The sequence below is a fragment of the Cydia pomonella genome, chromosome 19 (assembly GCF_033807575.1).
Source record: "Cydia pomonella isolate Wapato2018A chromosome 19, ilCydPomo1, whole genome shotgun sequence".
NCBI classification, from domain to species: Eukaryota; Metazoa; Arthropoda; class Insecta; order Lepidoptera; family Tortricidae; genus Cydia; species Cydia pomonella.
The window spans coordinates 3,367,855-3,389,815 of NC_084721.1; the positions used below are offsets into that span (position 1 = coordinate 3,367,855).

General features: G+C 37.3%; 2 protein-coding genes across 2 annotated transcripts in view; both read left to right on the plus strand.

Moving 5' to 3' along the window:
* LOC133528081 (hemicentin-1-like) overlaps positions 1-21,961 on the plus strand; it is a 246,913-nt gene that overhangs the window by 189,478 nt on the left and 35,474 nt on the right. The window contains exon 5 of the mRNA XM_061865294.1: positions 12,110-12,220. Coding sequence (XP_061721278.1) covers positions 12,110-12,220 — 111 coding nt within the window. The remainder of the gene's footprint in view (positions 1-12,109; positions 12,221-21,961) is intronic.
* LOC133528077 (melanization protease 1-like) overlaps positions 6,873-21,961 on the plus strand; it is a 154,791-nt gene continuing 139,702 nt past the window's right edge. The window contains exon 1 of the mRNA XM_061865290.1: positions 6,873-6,900. The gene's annotated coding sequence lies outside the window, so the exon portion shown is untranslated. The remainder of the gene's footprint in view (positions 6,901-21,961) is intronic.

Consider the following 21,961-nt stretch of genomic DNA (forward strand, 5'->3'; position numbering starts at 1 on the left):
TCTGAAACAAAAATCAGGCCAAATTTTTTTAAGGTGCGGTAAGTTCAGAAAACGGGTTTATAAAAGTCGTAGCACTTTTTGGAACACAATACGACTGCCATAAATTTAATAAGCAATCTTGAGGGATTTCTCTAGGGACTTCAGCGATTCGAATCTTGAGTTATTGACTTCCGTTGGATAGAGAAAAATCACGAACATAATTATACGAGTAATCAATTTTGCACAAAAGCTATAGATAGGTACATATGAAAATTATTTTTTAAATGAACAATAGTATGCTTGATCGAACTCAGCGATAACTTTTTTATTTTTAAAACACACAAACAAAAATCAAAAACATGATAATAATATCCGCGTTCCCGGGCACGCGAGTATTTCTTTTCGCAGAGCCTACGCTACGCCGTGTTAATGCAGTTCACATACAAGTTTACAGAAGACCATATTTCAATAATAAGTACGAATGTTTTCTCAAAGTTATAGGATATTCAGGCTCCGAAAATATCCCTTTTTGTAAAACTTATGCTGTTTAAAATGTTGAAATATTATAACTTTAACGGCTTCTTAGTCTACTAATAGTTACTCAAGCATGAATCACAGTATACATAAAACGCGAAAGCTATTCTGTTCAAGAACATATGAAATATGAATGAAACTTAAACTTTATGATCCATAGCATGAATAAGCAAGAGCTCTCCTGGAATATTCCAGACAAATAAATCAGTTTTGGTGATAACTAATTGTATTTTATGTAGCAGTTACCGCTAAGGATTCTTACACCACGACCACATCAATGATATAATTATTCGCTCCGTGTACTCTCTTAATGTGTCGACACCAACGGCTGCCCGGCATCGGCACCCAAGCCTTCGGGCATAGATTACTATGATTTTCAAGAAGGGACCTAGATAATAAGCATCATTACGGAATTCTATTTACAGACGGATACAACTACACATCAGATATTCCGGATTATGATCGGTGACAATACAAATAACTTATTGCTTATTTGCAACAGCAGTTGTTGTCTCCGGATTACGGAGACAACAGCTGCCGTTAACACGTGGCACTTGAAAGGATATACTAACACTATTAACTGATCACTATGGCCGCTGAAGGCAAAATGGCCGAGCGCTTGGTTGTGCCGGAAATTAAAAGTATTCTCCTACCCTAGATATTATTGATTCTGGTTGCGGCTTACTTAGAGATGCTCTGGAAACAGTGAAAACATTAATCAACATTAGTTGGTCGATTTTATTGATGCACGAATTTAAAGCTTCATTGTACCGTTTAACGTTTGTTTCATATTCAACCAGTGTACCAGACAATATAATTATAGTGTTTTCGATATGCGGCGGCAGTGTGACAACCACCTTATTGTGTAGATCCCGTACCACAATGAAGTTGGGCACATTTTATTGCTGGAGAATAAAAACGCTTTTAAATAAATAAATATTATAGGACATTATTACACAAACTGACTAAGTCCCACAGTAAGCTCAATAAGGCTTGTCTTCTCAACGATATATTTATATAATATATAAATATTTATAAATACTTAAATACATAGAAAACAGACATGACTCAGGAGTCAAATATCCATTGCTCATTACCAGGATTTGAACCCGGGACCATCTGCTTCGTAGGCAGGGTTACTACCCACTAGGCCAAACCGGTCGTCAAACTTTTGATATTCTACAATTTTGTTTAATCAATACATATTTAATTGCATGCCTGGATCCTAGAAGTGAGTGTTGTTGACACTCCAATAATAATAAATCACGACAAAAATATGAATGAATTCTATTCTTTTATATTTTTTTGTTCTCATCTGACATTTCCGCAACATGTTTAATTTCTTTTTGTTGTTATTACGCAGCGGTTTTTGTAATTACGTTTAACAAAAACTGTGTTGATTAATATTAGACCATCTTTACAAGTCATGCTTATTCTGATGCCGCATGATTTAGAGAGATATATTTAGATATTTATTCTCATAAAAAATACACTATAAACTATAGACTTCTACATGAATTTAACAAATCAGTACCCCTAGTGTAAATATTTTCGACAGCGAAACGTGACGTACGCGTTTGCGTTAAGTCTCATTTTGTATGGGTTTTTGAACAGCGCGCCGAGCGGGACGTTTTGGAAAGTTAAAAATCTCATACAAAATGACACTTAACACAAACGCATACGTCACGTTTCGCTGTCGAAAATATTTACACTAGGGGTACTGATCCGTATTTGCAATAGGTATGTTGCTTGAATTTCAAATAAATTATTCCACCCCATGCACGAAATAAAGCACCAGAAAATTATAAGAAAATTGTAGACAGCGGTTACGTTTTAATACAATTTCTATATAATAAATCGGATAGACATAAAAAGCTAGGCGACTTGACCGTGACGTCACTTACACATGCTCTAAAATAGCATGCTAAAAAGCGTGCTACTGAGTATGCTCAATACGAGCATGCTTATGGGCAGTTTACATTTGCCAGCAATGAGCATGCTAGTTTTAACATTTTACTACTACGATACTAGCATGCTCAATAAGCAAACCTGTTCACACGCGCTAAAAGCACGCCCTCCTCCACCCGCGCTGCAGGTAGCATGACCAAAAATCGCACGACCGTTGATTTTTGAGCAAACTCAAAATGAGCATGCTGATTATTAGCAATGTTTAGACACACATGCTACTAAGTAGCAATTGCTCAATAGTAGCATGCTTTCGTGCTAGTAATCAGCATGTGTAAGTAGTACCTTCATCTCTACTCTGTACTCTGTTTTCATATAAATTCCATAGTGGCTAATCGTTATGACAGTTCGAAAAAAGATACTGAATTGAATAGCAGCACGGAACATGCAGGCAAGTTTCTGCTATGTGAATAGGTATAGCTAACCGGTTTTTTTTGTAATTTGTCCGAATTAGTACAGATATCAATAATGAATAAAGAAGAAACATGTATTCGTATCATTGACAATTCACATACAATATAATTATACATATATGTCGGTGGCTAATCGTCAGATTAGGCAGGTCGGGAAATTCTTAGGCATATCGTGAAACGAAAGATATTTGTCTCGTTCCCAGAGTCGACGAAGAGAATTCTGGAAAGTTTGCCCTTCGGGCATCTGAGGCAACCCAACGAACCTATCCCACCTATCTATTGGTTTAATGTGATCGTTAAAACATTACACAGGAACATTACGATTTGATCTTACGATTAGCCGCCAACATATTCAACAATTAACAAAAAAAAATTTTAGCTAGTATATTCCTCCGCAATGCCTACCTAATCACTACTAATATAATACATAAATGCGATAGGTAGTAACTTTGTCTATCTGTTACCTCTTCACGCTTAAACCGCTGAACCGATTTATATAAAATTTGGTATTGAGATACGTGTTGGTTGAGGCCCCGGGAAAGACGTGGGATAGTTTTATCATATCAATTATTATCATCATTTTACGAAGACGAAAACGCGGACAGAAGCTTAGTATATACATAATACAGCAAAACAGAATTCATTCACCCAAAAAATGTGTATCCGTGACATTCTTGTTACTTAATGACAGCATTGACAGCCTGTAGGGCTAAGATGGTCGGCTCTTTATCATTTGTCACCATGCCTGTCACGTTCCAATAAGTAAGTAAGTGCGAAAGTGACGGGAATAGTGACAAGCGATAAAAATGGAACCATGCTGCCACTGCTGGGCTAATCATAATGCTTATCCATTTTCGCTCCATAAATACAATGCAGTTTATATGTAACTTTACTTTTTGCATACTTTTATGGACATAAGGGTAATAGTTACAGTGGATAGGTAGGACGTCTTTGAAGAATAGAATGTTATGTAAAAAGATTTTGATTGAATCAGATTTAATCGGTTTTTATCAGATTTGAAACTGCTCAATTAGGCTTATTCGGGGTCATCGGGTTTGTTGACCTACTGCTAGTGATTAATCATTTATTAAGTTATTTATGGCTTACTGATGATTAATTTACAATTTTATAATTAAATTTGCATTAAGCGGTAGTGGTTTACTTCTTAGGACGAATAGATCTTCAAATAGGCCTTTGGATGTTTTTGAGCCAATTTTTATTTCGTAATCATTTTATTCCGTTAGCTTATTATAAAATCTGGTAGGTTTGAAGGGCTCGTCATTTTAGGCGGAATAAATGTACATAATTCCGTTGATCACAAAAATTCAATTCGTAGCTCAAAAGATATATTCGATACGATAGACATACGATGAAATTGCACTTAACTGTATTGAATACTTGTAGAATAGTGAACTCTTTCTATCCACCATATTTTATCAAAATCTGACGAAAAAGAACATAATAACGCGTTAGTAGCGTTTCGTAAACAAGCGACAGCATCGCTACAAAAAGTCGCCGTGGACGAGCGGCCTAAGTAGTTGTATTTTTTCTTATTTAATGCATGGCGAGATGTGTCCCACCGAGTTTCTTGCCGGTCCACATTGGGATACCCTCCTCCAATTGAGGAGGCATTTAAATATTCTCGGGTCAGACCCCACAGGGTTAGAGCCGGTGTGGCTTTATTGACGTTCATAAACGCATTGTAATATGACTACTTAAATAATAAACTTTATCTTAACCGAATTAGTATTGAATCGTTGTTAATAATAGCGTAAGTGCCAACCGCCATAAGGTACCTTTACCTGTGGAACGTCACATTATCCCCATTTGGATGATTATTGGCGTGACAGGGTATTTAATTTTGGGAGTTAAAATACAAACAACATAGCGGTGTTTGATGCTGGCTTTAACTTTAGATAGCAATTCTAAATTAAATATCGTTTCCGCTAAAAGCCTTTTGTATCATTGCGTCACAAAGTTTAATCAGACATCCCTTTTGACAAAAACCATTAATTCATTTCCCTATTGTTTAATTATTAATTCAAACCAACTCTATAACACCGGTAGGCTTCCCACACATTTATTGCGTAGAATGGATTAAAAGTTTTAATTAATAAACAGTTTCTTACCTGAACGTTATTATAATTCCCTTTGGTTTCGTTTTAAGTACGGTACGGGTATACAAGGGTAATGTTATTTAAAGTTGTAAGGCCAGTCTAGAAGGAGCAATTTTTCGCCCAGCCCGCCCAGGTGGTGTGGACGGAAAAATGAAATTATGAAATTGTGTATGTGGGGACGCTAATTTTATCTGATCAAATTTGTGAATTTGGTCATCCTTTCACACACGCCACTTTTTTATTATATTTAAATAAATCTGTCACGTATTTTTTTTCCATTACGCTCCAATTTTCAATAACTCTGTATGACGGGAACATGACGGAATAGATGGTACGAAGCATGTATGAAAAATTTAGAGTTTTTTTTTCTTATTAAGATCAAAAGACCTCTTAATTCATAGTAAAAAATAATAATAATAATTCAGCCTATATACGCCCCACTGCTGGGCACAGGCCTCCTCTCATATGCGAGAGGGCTCGGGCTATAGTCCCCACGCTAGCCCAATGCGGATTGGGAACTTCACACACACCTTTGAATTTCTTCGCAGATGTATGCAGGTTTCCTCACGATGTTTTCCTTCACCGAAAAAAAATATATTAAAAAAATGAAGTCAACTTTAAATAAATTGGCTCACATAACAACGTACCTACAATTTTAATACCGGTGACGTTTGAAGTTTTAAAATTGAGGTGTTTTAAAATTACATAAGAGTTTCGCGGATATTGCTTGTTATGCAATCAATTACCTTCTTAACTCAGTCGGATAATATAATGAAAAAGCACGAGTGTTATAATATACTGAAAAAGCACGCGTGTTTCATATCTAGGATTATGAGCCAAAAATCGGTGGAATAAATACGCCGTTTTGAGCAAGTGTGTTGAAAAGAAAATTAAAACGAGAATTATTATCGGGAAATCGAGCAAACAATAACTTCGTCTATCGCTATACTTCAATCCATCAACATATCTCCTAATAGGACAATATTACCAAAAAAGCTTACCTAAAAAAGTTTAAACATAATCCGTAGCACTCACGAAAGCTTCAATTACGCGCGGCGCGAAAAACATTAATCGTACAAACCAAACACATACTGCAAACAAACATCAGTCACATGGATGGATCCAATCAGTTTCCGAGCATTCCGACACCTGCCCGTTTAAATGCGGCCGCACATGAACGACTAAGGGCCGATACAGACGGAATGCAATCCGACTGCAATTGTAAGGGAACTGCTCGCTGACTGCACGCCAACTTCAACGTCAGCGTGCAGTCGAGTGGCAGGCCGTCTGTGCCCGTCCTAAAGAGTCACACGAAGCAGGTGTAGGCTTATAATCAGTACCCCTAGTGTAAATTTATTCCATTGCGAAACGTGACGTACGCGTTTACGTTAAGTCTCATTTTACATGGGATTTTGAGTTTCGAAAACGTCCCGCTTGGCGCGCTGTTTCTAAATACCATACAAAAAGAGACTTAACGCAAACGCGTACGTCACGTCACACTATCGAATGAATTTACATAGAGGTTCTGTTCACACATGATATCGAAGATACACGCTCATTTGAAAACGAAATTGGTATTTAAATTATATAAAAGTTGGCATGAACATTTACGAAACCTAGCTGCTTTGACCTTTGACATAATTATTGAAAGTCATAATGTAATGATAGATTATTATTAGTCATAACTCTGAAATCGTTAACTTTTCAGGATTTTCGTAAGGTTAGCTTAGGTTAGGTTTGTTTCGTGCCAATGAAAAGTTACGCGTTTATAAGAAAACCAAATTATGACTAAGGAAAATGCGGACATAGCGGACAAACAATACAATACAAATATACTTTATTGCACACCTCAATACAGAAACAGTACAAATAATACAACACATAAAGAAGAGGTAAACAACAGGCGGTCTTATCGCTAAAAAGCGATCTCTTCCAGACAACCTTTAGGTAAAGGAATTAAAAAAAAAAATGTTATGTCAGTAGCATACATGTACATACATTACATTATGACTTAAAACTTTATGGGAAACAATAGAGACCCGTACCTGCTACTAGTTTTCGTTGCTATATATATATTTTTTTTTTTTCAAAAATAGAGCGACTACAAGTTTTGTATGAAAAACTAGATACTGCTCGCTCTAAATTCTCTGTATTAAAATCACGATTTTATTTTGCGTTTGCATTTCGTTTCAACGAAGCATGTGGCAGATTACCTTTGTTTGATTATGAATAAAATCTTTTTGTCTTTTCCAATTTTTTGGAAGATTTCCAATCACCTAGGTATTTTTTTAAACTATGTCAGTGGCAAACAAGCATACGGCCCGCCTGATGGTAAGCAGTCTCCGTAGCCTATGTACGCCTGCAACTCCAGAGGAGTTACATGCGCGTTGCCGACCCTAACATCATAGGTAGAACATCAGTCAATCGCAAGATATTAGTCGCCAAAAAAAAAGTATGCGAAAGCCTAAAAAGTTGATATTATCAATATAGATAATAACTTCCGAGAACGGTATAATTATGAGATTACAAATGAGCTATTACAGTAAATTTGACGGTTAATTGGATGTTTGGACGTATGTTAAACGGTACATTTTATCTTTAATATTTAAAGCCCTAAGCGACGATAGCCCTTATTGCATTGAAATAAGCTCGAATTTATCGATATTTATATGCATAGAAGCGTTTTGGTGGTCCACCTTTGTTAGCGACTATAGTGGCTGACATTATAACAGTTAATTATATGTATATTCAAAGTAATAAATGAGAGAATCGAGGAAATGTGACACATTCATTTGGTGATAGTTGTGATGATATGCGTCGACCTTTATTTCTAAGAACTATGTTATTGATTATGGTAATCTGATTACGATTATAAACGTAAAAGTTGCAATTGCTTGCTCTTGTTCAATTTAAAATTAAGATTAACAGTAAAAAAATCTTAAAATTTGCCAAATATATAAAATTAACCATTTCATTTTTGATACAAGCTTTTATCGCTGACTGTACTTTTCTTACCGCGTGCAACTCATCATTAGGTTGCGTTGTTTCATCACAGAGTTCTTATGGCCACCTCCTGTCTCCGTCATCAGATCCACTCGATAGTACTATAATAAAGGAAGAATAAAGAATAAAGAATATTGCATTGTCATCCGGCTTACGAGTATATTAATTTTCATCTCAATCGGAAATCAGAACTGGAAGTGGTGAAATTTAACACTATCAAAACGACATATATATACTCGTATTAACAGGGTAAGTTATTTAACTTTTATTTAAAAGCTTTTAAAAGTCACTTGTAGCAGTTCTGAAAACAATGATGATTATACACCGTGTTTTTATTGAATTCCGTTAACTTCGGGGTATCGGTAAGTACGTTTAAGGAAACTAAATGGCATAGTTAATTAAAAAAAAAATGTTTTTTGTTTTTTTTTTTACTATTTTTTTTTATAAAAAGTAACTAAATGTTGCATATAGCGTTGTTGTAACACGGGCATTACATTTAACTCAACCAAACAATTGAAAACTGTGACATATCAATATCATTTAGTACTTACGTTGAAAATAAATCTATTTATTGACAATAACAATATACATAATGGATATATACAGATGAATACTATAACTAGCTTATATCTAAAATAGGCCCTTGAGGCATTGTACCAAGGATGCTGGCGGCATTTCCTTACGTTTAGTAGCAAATGTATGAACTCGCACTAAACACTAATCAATAAGTAAACAGGCCCTAAGGCAAGTGTACACGCTCGTAAGGGCCTTATAGGGTAAAAATTAATGATTGATTATCTCCGAAATGGGGTTAATTAGAATATCGGTGTCTTTGAGAAAGTTACTTAATTTAAGCTCAGGAGCACCTTTGAAATTAACGCAAATAAAAAAAAACACGGTGTATAATTGAGATACAAAACCAAGAAATGATAATAATACAATTAAAGACAAAGGACTTTACAACTATGTTAGCGAGCTAATAATAATACGTAGCATTTTTGTTGTTTTTGAAAACAAAAATAACCATTTCAATTACGATTTAACTTTACCAACTACACTTACAAAAAAAAAAAACCATTTACAGCTTAAATGTATTTACATTACTTTCAAAGCTTGGCAAATTTACCCGAATTGGTGGCCAATTCTGTTTTAACAATTGGATATGGTTTCATCTTATTTTGTTACTGTTAGCGTCAGCGACTCATTCACTGACGAAATCCAATTAGAAGTCATCTTATACGCTCGTATTGGAGTGCGTATCCCTTTTCTTGGCAAATGAAAAAACGTACGGTCAAGCCTCGTTTGCGCCTTATATAACAAAAAAATGCATTTAGAAAAAAATACAAAAATAAGGTGTAAAATTATGTATCTTATAAGAAACATTGCCAAGAAAAGGGGTATGCTGTCTTATACAGATGACATTGACTTATTCACGGTTAAAACTCGAGTGTCTTTTAGTCATTCGCGCGACATGTTTCGGAGAGCCTAGGTCTCCTTTCTCACGCACTAACAGTGCGAGCAACGTTCACGTCGGCCGTGCTTTGTGTATTATTGTGCGCTGTGCTGAGAGAACCGGTTGAGAGAGGTCTTGCGCTGTCGTTGTGGGCGGGCATAGTGGTATGTGTCGGCGCGCAACAGTATGCGAAGCAGTATTAGTGCTTGTGAAAGGAGACCTAGGCTCTCCGAGTGACTAAAAGACACATACATTAGGATGTCTCAAAACAGTTTAAATTCGACTTTGACACGACTTAAGATCGTATCAAAATAAGATAAAAACCATATCAAATTGTTTAGACAAAATCAGCCTCCCGAATTAGAGTATTTTTACACATACGGATTTGCATTTTGTACCGAAATGTTCTAAAACTTTAAAGGACGGTGGAAATGTTTTGCATTTTAAAACATCTGAAAATTGAAATGTCCGGTTTCGTTACGAGTCTGCGGATTTTAATATGTATTTTAGAGTTTTGTTACTTTAAATATTTGATTCTGTGAAGTTTGGTGTATTTTTTATTTTATTTCCCTGGATGGGAGGCAGATGAGAGTTCATTTAGGGCCCGATCACACTGACGATTTCCGAGCGAGTTGAAAGTGACTTCATTTGAGTGTTTTTGAATTTGGAATTTTCTATTATTTTTATAAAAGATTATGACACATGTTGAATTGTATAACCTAATCTAGTTTTATTTTATTTTAAGTCTAGTTTTATTTATTTTTAGATCTAGGTTTTAAGTTTTGTAGTTTAGTTTTTAGTATATTTATCAAATTTAATAGCTGTTAAATTAATCAAATTAAATTTTAGCTATTTTATCTAGTAAAATAGATAGCAAATGAGCAATTTATCACAATAATATGGATATTTATATGATATATGGAATTGCTAAAAAAAATACAGGACCGGTAAGTTACAAAATGTAAGGTTTTGTTTAATTTCCAAAAAGGAATAAACTAAAAGGGTAATATTCGATTCCTTACATTTTATCCAATAAAAAGATTGTATAGCAAATGTATACAAACGAAATATTATCCCGACAAAATCGTATTTTCTTATTTTCCATACTTCAAGATGGGCTCTCAGTGACCGTGACGTCACGTTCACTTATCGTTTTGTTAGAAGAGTTGCGCGAGTGAAATACGACTGTCGGACTTTGCCTATCATTTCTGACTTTTGTATTGCTTTAATGCAATGTGTCTTATATACATTTGATCCTTAAAACATACCTGATCGATTGATACCATTAATAAATGTCAGATAGCTTATTGTCCTGGGTTTTACAAGGCTGTAGTATGTATTTAAACAGTTGCCCGAGAGCCCGAGCCACCGGTAAAATCGGATATTATACTTGCAGCCAATTAAACCAATTACGAATATGAATGTTCGAAATATAAATATTCCGAGTTGCGCTGAAAATATTATTTGAATTCATACGCTGATTGATTCATTAATATGAGGGCAGTATTTTTACCTTTTTACAGGATATTTCATATAAAGCTTAATTATGAAAGTTGTCTTCGAAATTAGAAAAATATATTTTTTATTTATTATTGTTGGTATAATATATGATTGGGCTGAAATATATCTTTTTTTTTGTCGACCTGTTTGTCCTAGTCGGTAGTGACCCTGCCTACTAAGCTTTTTTTCTTGTGATGGATATTTGTTCCTGAGTCATAGATGTTTTCTATGTATTTAAGTATTTATAAATATTTATATATTATATATATCGTTGTCTAAGTATCCTCAACACAAGCCTTATTTATCTTACTGTGGGGCTTAGTCAATTTGTGTAATAATGTCCTATAATATTTATTTATTTATTATTATTAATTTGTAAAAGAAACAGTGACAATGCAACCTGCGCAGCGCTTTTTTACGTTTTTTTTACTAAAAAAGGAAGACAATAACGCAAAAACAGCTGGATCGATCATTTTCGCTACAGTTTTAATTGAAAGTATTTATTAAGCTTTTGTTTTATAATTTTTTTTTCTTCATATTTTTGGGTTTAAGAAGGGAGGTTGTTGGAGACTTTATTTGTTTTGAAAGACCTCTCCAACGATACCCCACACCACTGGGTTAAACCGAAAAAAAAACATTATGTATGGGATGGGAGGTAACCTAAAAAAAATGGTTTTTATTTTATCGTTCTGTCACCATGCATGATTTATGTCTCTATGCCAAATTACAGCTTTCTAGCACTAACGACCACGGAGCAAAGCTGCAAACAGACAGATGGACATGGCGAAACTAGGAAGTTGACTACGAAACCCTAAAAAGTGTAGTGTATAGCTATAAGAAAGGACCCATCAACTCCTATAATAAAATAAAACAACGCAACCTCATTTAATTGGGGCTAGTTTGAATTGAATCGATAAAGTGGGCTTACCGCTAAAACCGAAATTCGCAAATTGCGGGGATCTTTCTCTTTTACTCTCATTAAGACGTAATTAGAGTGACAGAGAAAAATACCCGTAATTGACGAACCTCGATTTTCGCGGTTATAACCCACCTGTTAGTCGATGGTTGTACAGTCGGTAATAAAAGCTTATACCTACTTATTATATTTTTACATATAAATTAACGAAAAATAATTTTGGTTTCAGTGCTGCCAAGCAAACCGTTCTTCTTCGATGAGTTGGACAACAAGGTGGAAGATAAAATCGGGCCCTACCACGAAGGAGACACGCTGGTGCTAAAGTGTCTCGTCATCGGAGGTAAATCTTTTTTTTATACTTACTACGTCGGTGGCAAAAAAGCATACGGCCCGCCTGATGGTAAGCCGTGTCCGTAGCCTATGTAAGCCTGCAACTCCAGAGAAGTTACATGCGCGTTACCAACCCTAACACTCCGCACCCTCGTTGAGGCAACCTTACTCACCGGCAGGAACACAACACTATGAGTAGGGTCTAGTGTTTGCATTCATCATTCATTTGCAAAAATATATTCCTAATTATCTTTGAAACCAACCAATTTAGCTGCGGTTTTCTGGAAAGGATTTGTTATATAAGCAATACTTTTGAAACAAGTCAATAGTCAATTATGTTTACTTCTTGTCAGGGGTTCGTGAATTAAAAATATAGAATTATTTAAATGCTTTTTGTTACTTCCTTTCTTTCCATCCAGTCAAACGAGTCTTTCAATCCAGTCAAAAATCAATTTTAGAGATAAAAACAATATATGTACAGTATATATTGTTTTTATCTCTAAAATTTATGAAGTAGCTTCTTAGAACTATTTTTCTTGGTTCTTGTAATTTACAGAGCTCACTTCTTGCAAATTATACTTATACATATTGATGGGTCGTTAGTCGTTGTCGTTACTCAAGTTGACCGAATATTGATCGACTGTTGTGACATTTATTATTGAAATATCATCACATACGGCCTCAACACACGTTCCAAGACTTTCATTCATAAAGTCACAGCGGGTGGTCTGAACTCAACCGGTTTTGTAGATATCATTAGTCATTCACTAGCAAAAACATTCTCATTATTTCAATCATCAAGATATTGTTATATTGTTGTAGATTTAGTATTTATAAATATTTTCTTTAGAGCTATGTAGTTTCCAATTTAGTTTTTTTTGCACCTTCTGAATAGTTTAATTAATATTATAATTTCTCCACTACCTAAAGGTTGTCTGGTAGAGATCATTCTTTAGCCTGTTGTCACCTCTCTCTTCATGTATTATATATGTCTCTCTCTGTGTCAATGGTATTTTGAGGTTGTAAGAGGATGTGTATTGTATTGCATAAAACCATTATGAGATTTCTGTTCTGATTTCAACAATTTCATTATTTTAATGTATTTTGTATACTTTTCTCTTAGTCGTTTCACTCTTGACAGAGTGGTCGTGGACATAATCGGATGGTTACGTGGTTCACAACACGCAACCATTCGTCTCTGTTGTATACTTTATAGATCGTTCTTTAGCCTGTTGTCACCTCTGTCTTCATATATTTTATGTGTCTCTCTCTGTGTCATTGGTATTTTGGGGTTGTGAGAGGATTTGTAATGTATTGCATAAATAAAACCATTATGAGATTTCTGTTCTGATTTCAATAATTTCATTATTTTAATGTATTTTGTATACTTTTCTCTGAGTCGTTTCACCCTTGACAGAGTGGTCGTGGACATAATCGGATGGTTACGTGGTTCACAACACGCACCCAGTCTCTGTTGTATACTTTATAGATCGTTCTTTAGCCTGTTGTCGCCTCTGTCTTCATGTATTATATATGTCTCTCTCTGTGTCAATGGTATTTTGAGGTTGTAAGAGGATTTGTATTGTATTGCATAAAACCATTATGAGATTTCTGTTCTGATTTCAATAATATCATTATTTTTATGTATTTTGTATACTTTTCTCTTAGTCGTGTCACTCTTGACAGAGTGGTGGTGGACATAATCGGACGGTGACGTGGCTCACAAGTTTCACAACACGCAACCATTCGTCTCTGTTGTATACTTTATGCATAGTTCTTTTTGAGCAGTTAGCCATATTTAATATGTCAGTATAGATCAGCAGTACAACACATTTTTGAAAACAAAAGTTGTGCTTGACTAAATTTTAATATTTTTTGTGTGCTAATAAACACTTCAAATACATTTTTCTAGACATAATTACGACTCTAATGAAGAATCAGACATTTTTTTAGGAGTAACATCTCTATTTCTCACCGTTTTCAGTTCGTAGTAGACCAAAGTTTGGCAACAAGAAACAACACTATCAATTAACTCTTGTATTGTATTGTAAGGGTATCTGGAAGAGATCGCTTTTTAGCGATAAGACCGCCTGTTGTTTACCTCTTCTTTATGTGTTGTATTATTTGTAATGTTTCTGTATTGAGGTGTGCAATAAAGTGTATTTGTATTGTATTGTATTAACGATAATTTGTCAACTACTTCACTGTCACTGTCACTGTGTGTGTGTGTTTTTTAGTTTACTTTACACTAATTACAGTTCTAATCAAAGTCGTCCTATTGGAAATAGGGAAGTAGTGAATTTTGTATAGCCACTGTTTCAAGAACCTACAAGTAACTTTGCAGCTTTGTCACATATTAAGGAGTTCAGTTGTGTTAGTTTAAAACTTGAGGTCCTATTTAATAAGTTGCTGGAAACTTATACGGGTGCCGCGATGCCGCTGTAACCGAGTGGCCTAGAGGATGTGACGTAAGTTGATTAAAACATATGTACCTACGGATATTTCTTATGCCATTGATTCTAAAATCTAATTTTTGAAGTTGGTCGTGGATTGTAAGACAAGTGAACTAGTAGTGTTTCGTAAAAAACTAGTGTCCGTGAGATTAGGCAGCTGATCAGCATTGGGATGCAAGATGCAAGCTTATAGTGGTTAAGGAATGTACAGGTTTCTAATGAGTCCGCAACGAGCATATAAGATCTCTTGGGTGTAGGGTGTGCTTGTTTTTCACCAACATGGTTACCAAACACTTCAAATAGGGGTCATTTTAGCTCCAAATGCGTCGTTTCTAGCGCAGAATCAGCGCTCACTCTGTCAGCTGCACAAGTAGTTCCATAAAGGCTACTTTCCTCTATACATTGACATCACAATTATATATTTATTTATTTATTGTTACGTACAAAATTTGTACAGCACTACAGTGAAAACTAAGGCACTATACAAATTAATTAATAGAAGACAAAGTATATACAAGAAATAACAGGAACATAATAAAATCAAGTGACATCCAGAGTTTCACAATACATCTGACATGTCCGAGATATATTTGCCCAGGGAGTTGCAAAAATATCACTTTCTGGTGCCCATGACAGAAGCGAGTTCAAGAGTCTTAGTGCTCGCACGGCCTGAGAGTTTCTGTGCGCTACAGTTCGTGTGGTTGGGACTGCCAAGAGATTGTAAGTTCGCGGCCTCGGGAGAGTCTTGGGCACAAATGGGATGGCAATCTGAACAATTCGGATAGTCAGCGTCAGCACATAAGACACTGCACGTTATACGGAGGAGGCTGGAATTCCGCCGTACCTCAAGGGAGTTGAACCCAAGCGATCCTAACAGATATTTGGTCGGATTTAGGAAGGGATAGTACGTATGATTTTTTTTGTAGAGGTACCTGAAAAGTTTTATGGACTTTTTCCAGAAGCAGAGCGTAAGTATATATAGGTATTGTAGTTGCAAAGATATAAGCTACCGCGCCATAACACTTTCCGTTATATCTAGTTTTTGGTCCAATCCCCCTTCTACGGGTTTTTAAACACTTCACAACAACGTTTCACGTCAAAAGACAATAACAAGTGCAAAGACAATAACAAGAAACTGCGTTTATTAATTGACGTGGGTAACTTAAACATTAGGTGAAAATGATTTCTAAAATTTCGCTTTGAAATTCTGAGTCGTCTCATTTTTAAGCTTTAGCCTAGTCGATCTTTTATTCCACTTGTTAGTGGAAGTGTTTGTTAAAAGACCCGTTCGAAAACTTTGCTTTAAAATGGCCGCGTATTCTCCTTGGTTGCGCGAGGGGAGGCGACACTAGTTTTAGGGCTCCAGGGTGCCTAGCCAACAAGACAATCTTATATCGAGAAACGCCAAATAAAAAAAAATGTATCGAGATGACAGATGCAAAAGAAAGAAAAGTCCCGTGTTTCGTACATTATTTACAATTAAATAAATAAATATTTGGGGACAATCTTACACAGATTAACCTAGCCCCAATCTAAATAAAGCTTGTACTATGGGTACTAGGCGACGATAAACATCTATATACATAGAAAATACCCATGACTTAGGAACAAATATCTGTGTTCATCACACAAATAAATGCCCTTAACAGGATTCAAACCCGGGACCATCGGCTTCATAGGCAGAGTCACTATCAACTAGGCCAGACCGGTTGTGTGGTTCGACTAGAGAAGAATTGGAGATCCTTAGCAAATAAATACGTAAATGGTACGCTCTTAATGTCTGTGTGCTCTACTGTGGGGCCCGCTGAGCAGCTATGAGCTTTGATACACATTTTGTCATCTCCTATGTCGTTGCAGGTCACTCCGACAACACCGACAACATATGGGCCGAAGGTATATATCGTCCAATCCAGTAAAGACACTATCGCTAAAAAGCGATCTCTTCCAGACGACCTTCAGATATCGATTCAGTGGCTAGAAATAAAGTTATTGGGCAGTACAAAACCACAAAAATGTAAAGTTTAAAAATTAAGTAAATGGAAACTACAAACAATGAGAAATAAACTACATAAACTACATATATAATTTAAGCAACACTAATACACCTCATGTACCTGCACAAAATACATACATAAATATATAGTGAGAATTCAAGTAAGAGAGAAATAAGAACCAAGTAGCCAACAAAAAGGAAAATATATGAGTAAAAGGCAAATAAATATTGATACTAAGTATCACCGGTATTTTTTTTTCCCTAGCCTGTTTTAGTGTCCCACAGCTGAGCAAAGGCCTCTCCCCTTGATCTCCACGAATACTGATCTAGCGGCTCTTCCGGCCACTTGCTAGGGAAGGTGTCTAGGTCGTCCCACCATCTCCGTCTGGGCCTACCGCGTCTGCGCCCATCTTCTGGCTTCCAGACATCGGCTTCGTTACATATCGACCTAGAAATGGATAGGAAATTGTCGGTTAGATGTCAATTGTCATCCCGGTGAAACTGACTCCTGTTCCAACTGACATATCAACTCGGCAAGCGATTGAAATTAACATTACCCCAGAAATGAATGCCTTCATTACTCACTCTGGCAAAGGCTATGTGTAGTGAAACAACTTTTTGTAACAGGAAAGTTTACGTTCAGTGTTTTAGCTTCGTTAAAGGATTCTAGGGAATCCTCGTTTAAACTTGTATGTCGCTATTGACAGCGATAAATGTGACATATGCCTTATTTGTATTGAGTTAAAGTTAAAAATGCTGTAACTGTGTGTGGTCGTTTCTAGTTATAGATTAAGGCTCACAAGATCCCACATTTAACATGTACGAATCAAATGCTAGTAATATGCGACATGCGTTGCAAATGTGGTTAGGTCCTAATACCTATGCAATGCATCTTTCGGTATGCAATGATAAACTTGATTATTATAGGGTGTCTAGCCAACATGCCAATCGTTTATTTGCGCCCCGTAGCGAACGATACGCTAAGTCGCACTAATATGGGAGAGTAATAGAGAGGGACCAAATCTATTTATTTTTACAAAAAGAATATGAATTGTTTTTTTGAAAATCACATTCTAAATTCTAAATGTTAACCTTTGCTGTGTAAGTACGCACTCCTACAACATTTTCCGCATAGTCTGAAGTTAATGCAAAACTTAATGAAAAGCCGTTGGATAGGCCTCTATAGCATATGCAGGCTGCTCTGCTGTCCAACGATCCGTTGCCACTAATCAATCCACAACACTGACGAAACTAAAACACCCCCTCGCGTCACGTCGCATTCGAAAATGATTTGAATTTGAAATCGGTAATCCGCCGCTGGACGTCCTGCATATCAAACTTGTTAATTGGGTAAATCAACTTTTTTTGTTTTGTTATCCTGTCCCGTTGTCCAAGGGACAACAGTGGCACAGTTTGTTTGAAGAGACGTTGTATGCCGTTCTATTAATATGCTTAGTAGGGGGCCCATTATGGACATTGGTTATAACGACCACAAAAACGCAAGTTTAATACATTTAAGTACCATAAAATCAGTATTTCAATGAACTTTTGTCCCCTGGACAACTAATCCTAACCGTGGCAACGAGTGACGCTAAAAAGTTGATTCTCCCAATTGCATCCAGACTATTCATACGGATTCTAAAGCTACATACAGTTCTAGGGAAAATGTGTAGGGTGCAACTGGTAAAGAACACATCACATCCACGATAATGATGGAACACGTTGAACACGTCATCTGACATTAGAAATCGACAACACCTCTGGTTAAGAGCCCTTAATCCTTGGAGCGTTCTCCGATTTCACGAAATAACGCTCGATAGATGGCGTTGGCGCTCGGTACGCGAGCGCCGGCAACGCGACGCGCGTTTCAATGCAGACTAGAATAATCTTGATAGTTTTCAATATAATTTCAAGCAACATTAATTTTAGTGTCATATGATATCATATGGGCACTCTTTATTTTATTGTATATGCACAGTAGTTTTTTTTTTATGTACACTACTACTAAGTGTACAGACTACAGAGTGTACTATAACCCTTGCTCTTTATTCTGTCTCTTTCACACCAATGGAAAATGAAGAAGTTACTAAATGACTGCAGGTATAAATAAAGTATATTAGTGCGATAGAGAGACAGATAGTGTTTCGTTGTCGTATCGTAAACGATTGGCATGTTGGCCACACACTTGCTTAGTGCCTAGCCAAAATACCAATCGTTTGCGTATATTAGTGCGATAGAGAGAGAGTAGTGTTTCGTTGTCGTATCGTAAACGATTGGCATGTTGGCTACGCACCCATGATACCTAGCCAAGAAGCCAATCGATTGCGCATATTAGTGCGATAGAGAGACAGATAGTGTTTCCTTGTCGTATCGTAAACGTTTGGCATGTTGGCTACGCACCCATGCTGCCCAGCCAAGATGCCAATCGTTTGTGCATATTAGTACGAGAGAGAGACAGATAGTGTTTCGTTGTCTTATCGATTAGCATGGTGGCTACGCACCCATGCTGCGTAGTCAAGATGCCAATCGTTTGCGCACATTAGTGCTATAGAGTTTCAGTGTTATTTGAAATCACGTTAGGGTTTGTATTATTATTTTTGACCCGAATGAAGTCCATCCAGGTTCTTATGATGGAGTCAGGAGTTGGTCACCAGAACTCCTAATCTACTCATTATAATTCCATCGTGCTTGGGCTCAAAAGATTTGCCCTGACGAACACCATCGATCTAGATGAGGTCCAGGGTCTCATGACGGAGTCAGGAGTTGGTCACCAGAACTCCCCAGAACTCCTAATCTACTCATCATAACTCCATCGAGTTTGGGCTCAATAGATTTACCCTGATGAGCACCATCAATCTAGATGAAGTCCAGGGTCTCATGATGGAGTCAGGAGTAGGTCACTAGAACTCCTAATCTACTCATTATAATTCCATCGTATTCGAGCTCAATAGATTTGCCCTGACGAGTACCATCGATCTAAATGAAGTCCAGGGTCTCATGATGGAGTCAGGAGTTGGTCACCAGAACTCCTAATCTACTCATTATAATTCCATCGTGTTTGGGCTCAAAAGATTTGCCCTGACGAGTACCATCGATCTAGATGAAGTCCAGGGTCTCATGATGGAGTCAGGAGTTGGTCACCATAATTCCTAATCTACTCATCATAACTCCATCGTGTTTGGGCTCAATAGATTTGCCCTCACGAGCACCATCAATCTAGATGATGTTCAGGGTCTCATGATGGAGTCAGGAGTTGGTCACTAGAACTCCTAATCTACTCATTATAATTCCATCGTGTTTGGGCTCAAAAGATTTGCCCTGAAGAGTACCATCGATCTAGATGAAGTCCAGGGTCTCATGATGGAGTCAGGAGTTGGTCACCAGAACTCCTAATCTACTCATTATAATTCCATCGTGTTTGGGCTCAAAAGATTTGCCCTGACGAGTACCATCGATCTAAATGAAGTCCAGGGTCTCATGATGGAGTCAGGAGTTGGTCACTAGAACTCCTAATCTACTCATTATAATTCCATCGTGTTTGGGCTCAAAAGATTTGCCCTGACGAGTACCATCGATCTAGATGAAGTCCAGGGTCTCATGATGGAGTCAGGAGTTGGTCACCATAATTCCTAATCTACTCATCATAACTCCATCGTGTTTGGGCTCAATAGATTTGCCCTCACGAGCACCATCAATCTAGATGATGTTCAGGGTCTCATGATGGAGTCAGGAGTTGGTCACTAGAACTCCTAATCTACTCATTATAATTCCATCGAGTTTGGGCTCAAAAGATTTGCCCTGACGAGTACCATCGATCTAGATGAAGTCCAGGGTCTCATGATGGAGTCAGGAGTTGGTCACCAGAACTCGTAATCTATTTATCATTACTCCATCGTGTTTGGGCTCAATAGATTTACTCCGACAAGCACCATCAAATTAACAACTACTGAGTCCATCATGAGACCCTCGACTTAATCTAGATCGATGGTACTCGTCAGGGCAAATCTTTTGAGCCCAAACACGATGGAGTTATGATGAATAGACTAGGAGTTCTGGTGATCAACTCCTGAGTCCATCATGAGACCCTGGACCTGATCTAGATTGATGGTGCTCGTCAGGGCAACTCTATTGAGCCCATACACGATGGAGTTATGATGAGTAGATTAGGAGTTCTGGTGACCAACTCCTGACTCCATCATGAGACCCTGGACCTCATCTAGATCGATGGTGCTCGTCAGGGCAAATCTTTTGAGCCCAAACACGTTGGAATTATAATGAGTAGATTAGGAGTTCTAGTGACCAACTCCTGACTCCATCATGAGACCCTGGACTTTATCTAGATTGATGATGCTCGTCAGGGCAAATCTATTGAGCCCAAACACGATGAGGTTATGATGAGTAGTTTAGGAGTTCTGGTGACCAACTCCTGACTCCATCATGAGACCCTGGACCTCATCTAGATCGATGGTGTTCATCAGGGCAAATCTATTGAGCCCAAACACGATGGAGTTATGATGAGTAGATTAGGAGTTCTGGTGACCAACTCCTGACTCCATCATGAGACCCTGGACCTCATCTAGATCGATGGTGCTCATCAGGGCAAATCTTTTGAGCCCAAACACGTTGGAATTATAATGAGTAGATTAGGAGTTCTAGTGACCAACTCCTGACTCCATCATGAGACCCTGGACTTTATCTAGATTGATGATGCTCGTCAGGGCAAATCTATTGAGCCCGAACACGATGAGGTTATGATGAGTACATTAGGAGTTCTGGTGACCAACTCCTGACTCCATCATGAGACCCTGGGCCTCATCTAGATCGATGGTGTTCATCAGGGCAAATCTATTGAGCCCAAACACGATGGAGTTATGATGAGTAGATTAGGAGTTCTGGTGACCAGCTCCTGACTCCAACATGAGACCCTGGACCTCATCTAGATTGATGGTGCTCGTCAGGGCAACTCTATTGAACCCAAACACGATGGAGTTATGATGAGTAGATTAGGAGTTCTGGTGACCAGCTCCTGACTCCATCATGAGACCCTGGACCTCATCTAGATTGAAGGTGCTCGTCAGGGCAACTCTATTGAGCCCAAACACGATGGAGTTATGATGAGTAGAGTAGGAGTTCTGGTGACCAACTCCTGACTCCATCATGAGACCCTGGACCTCATCTAGATCGATGGTGCTCATCAGGGCAAATCTTTTGAGCCCAAACACGTTGGAATTATAACGAGTAGATTAGGAGTTCTAGTGACCAACTCCTGACTCCATCATGAGACCCTGGACTTTATCTAGATTGA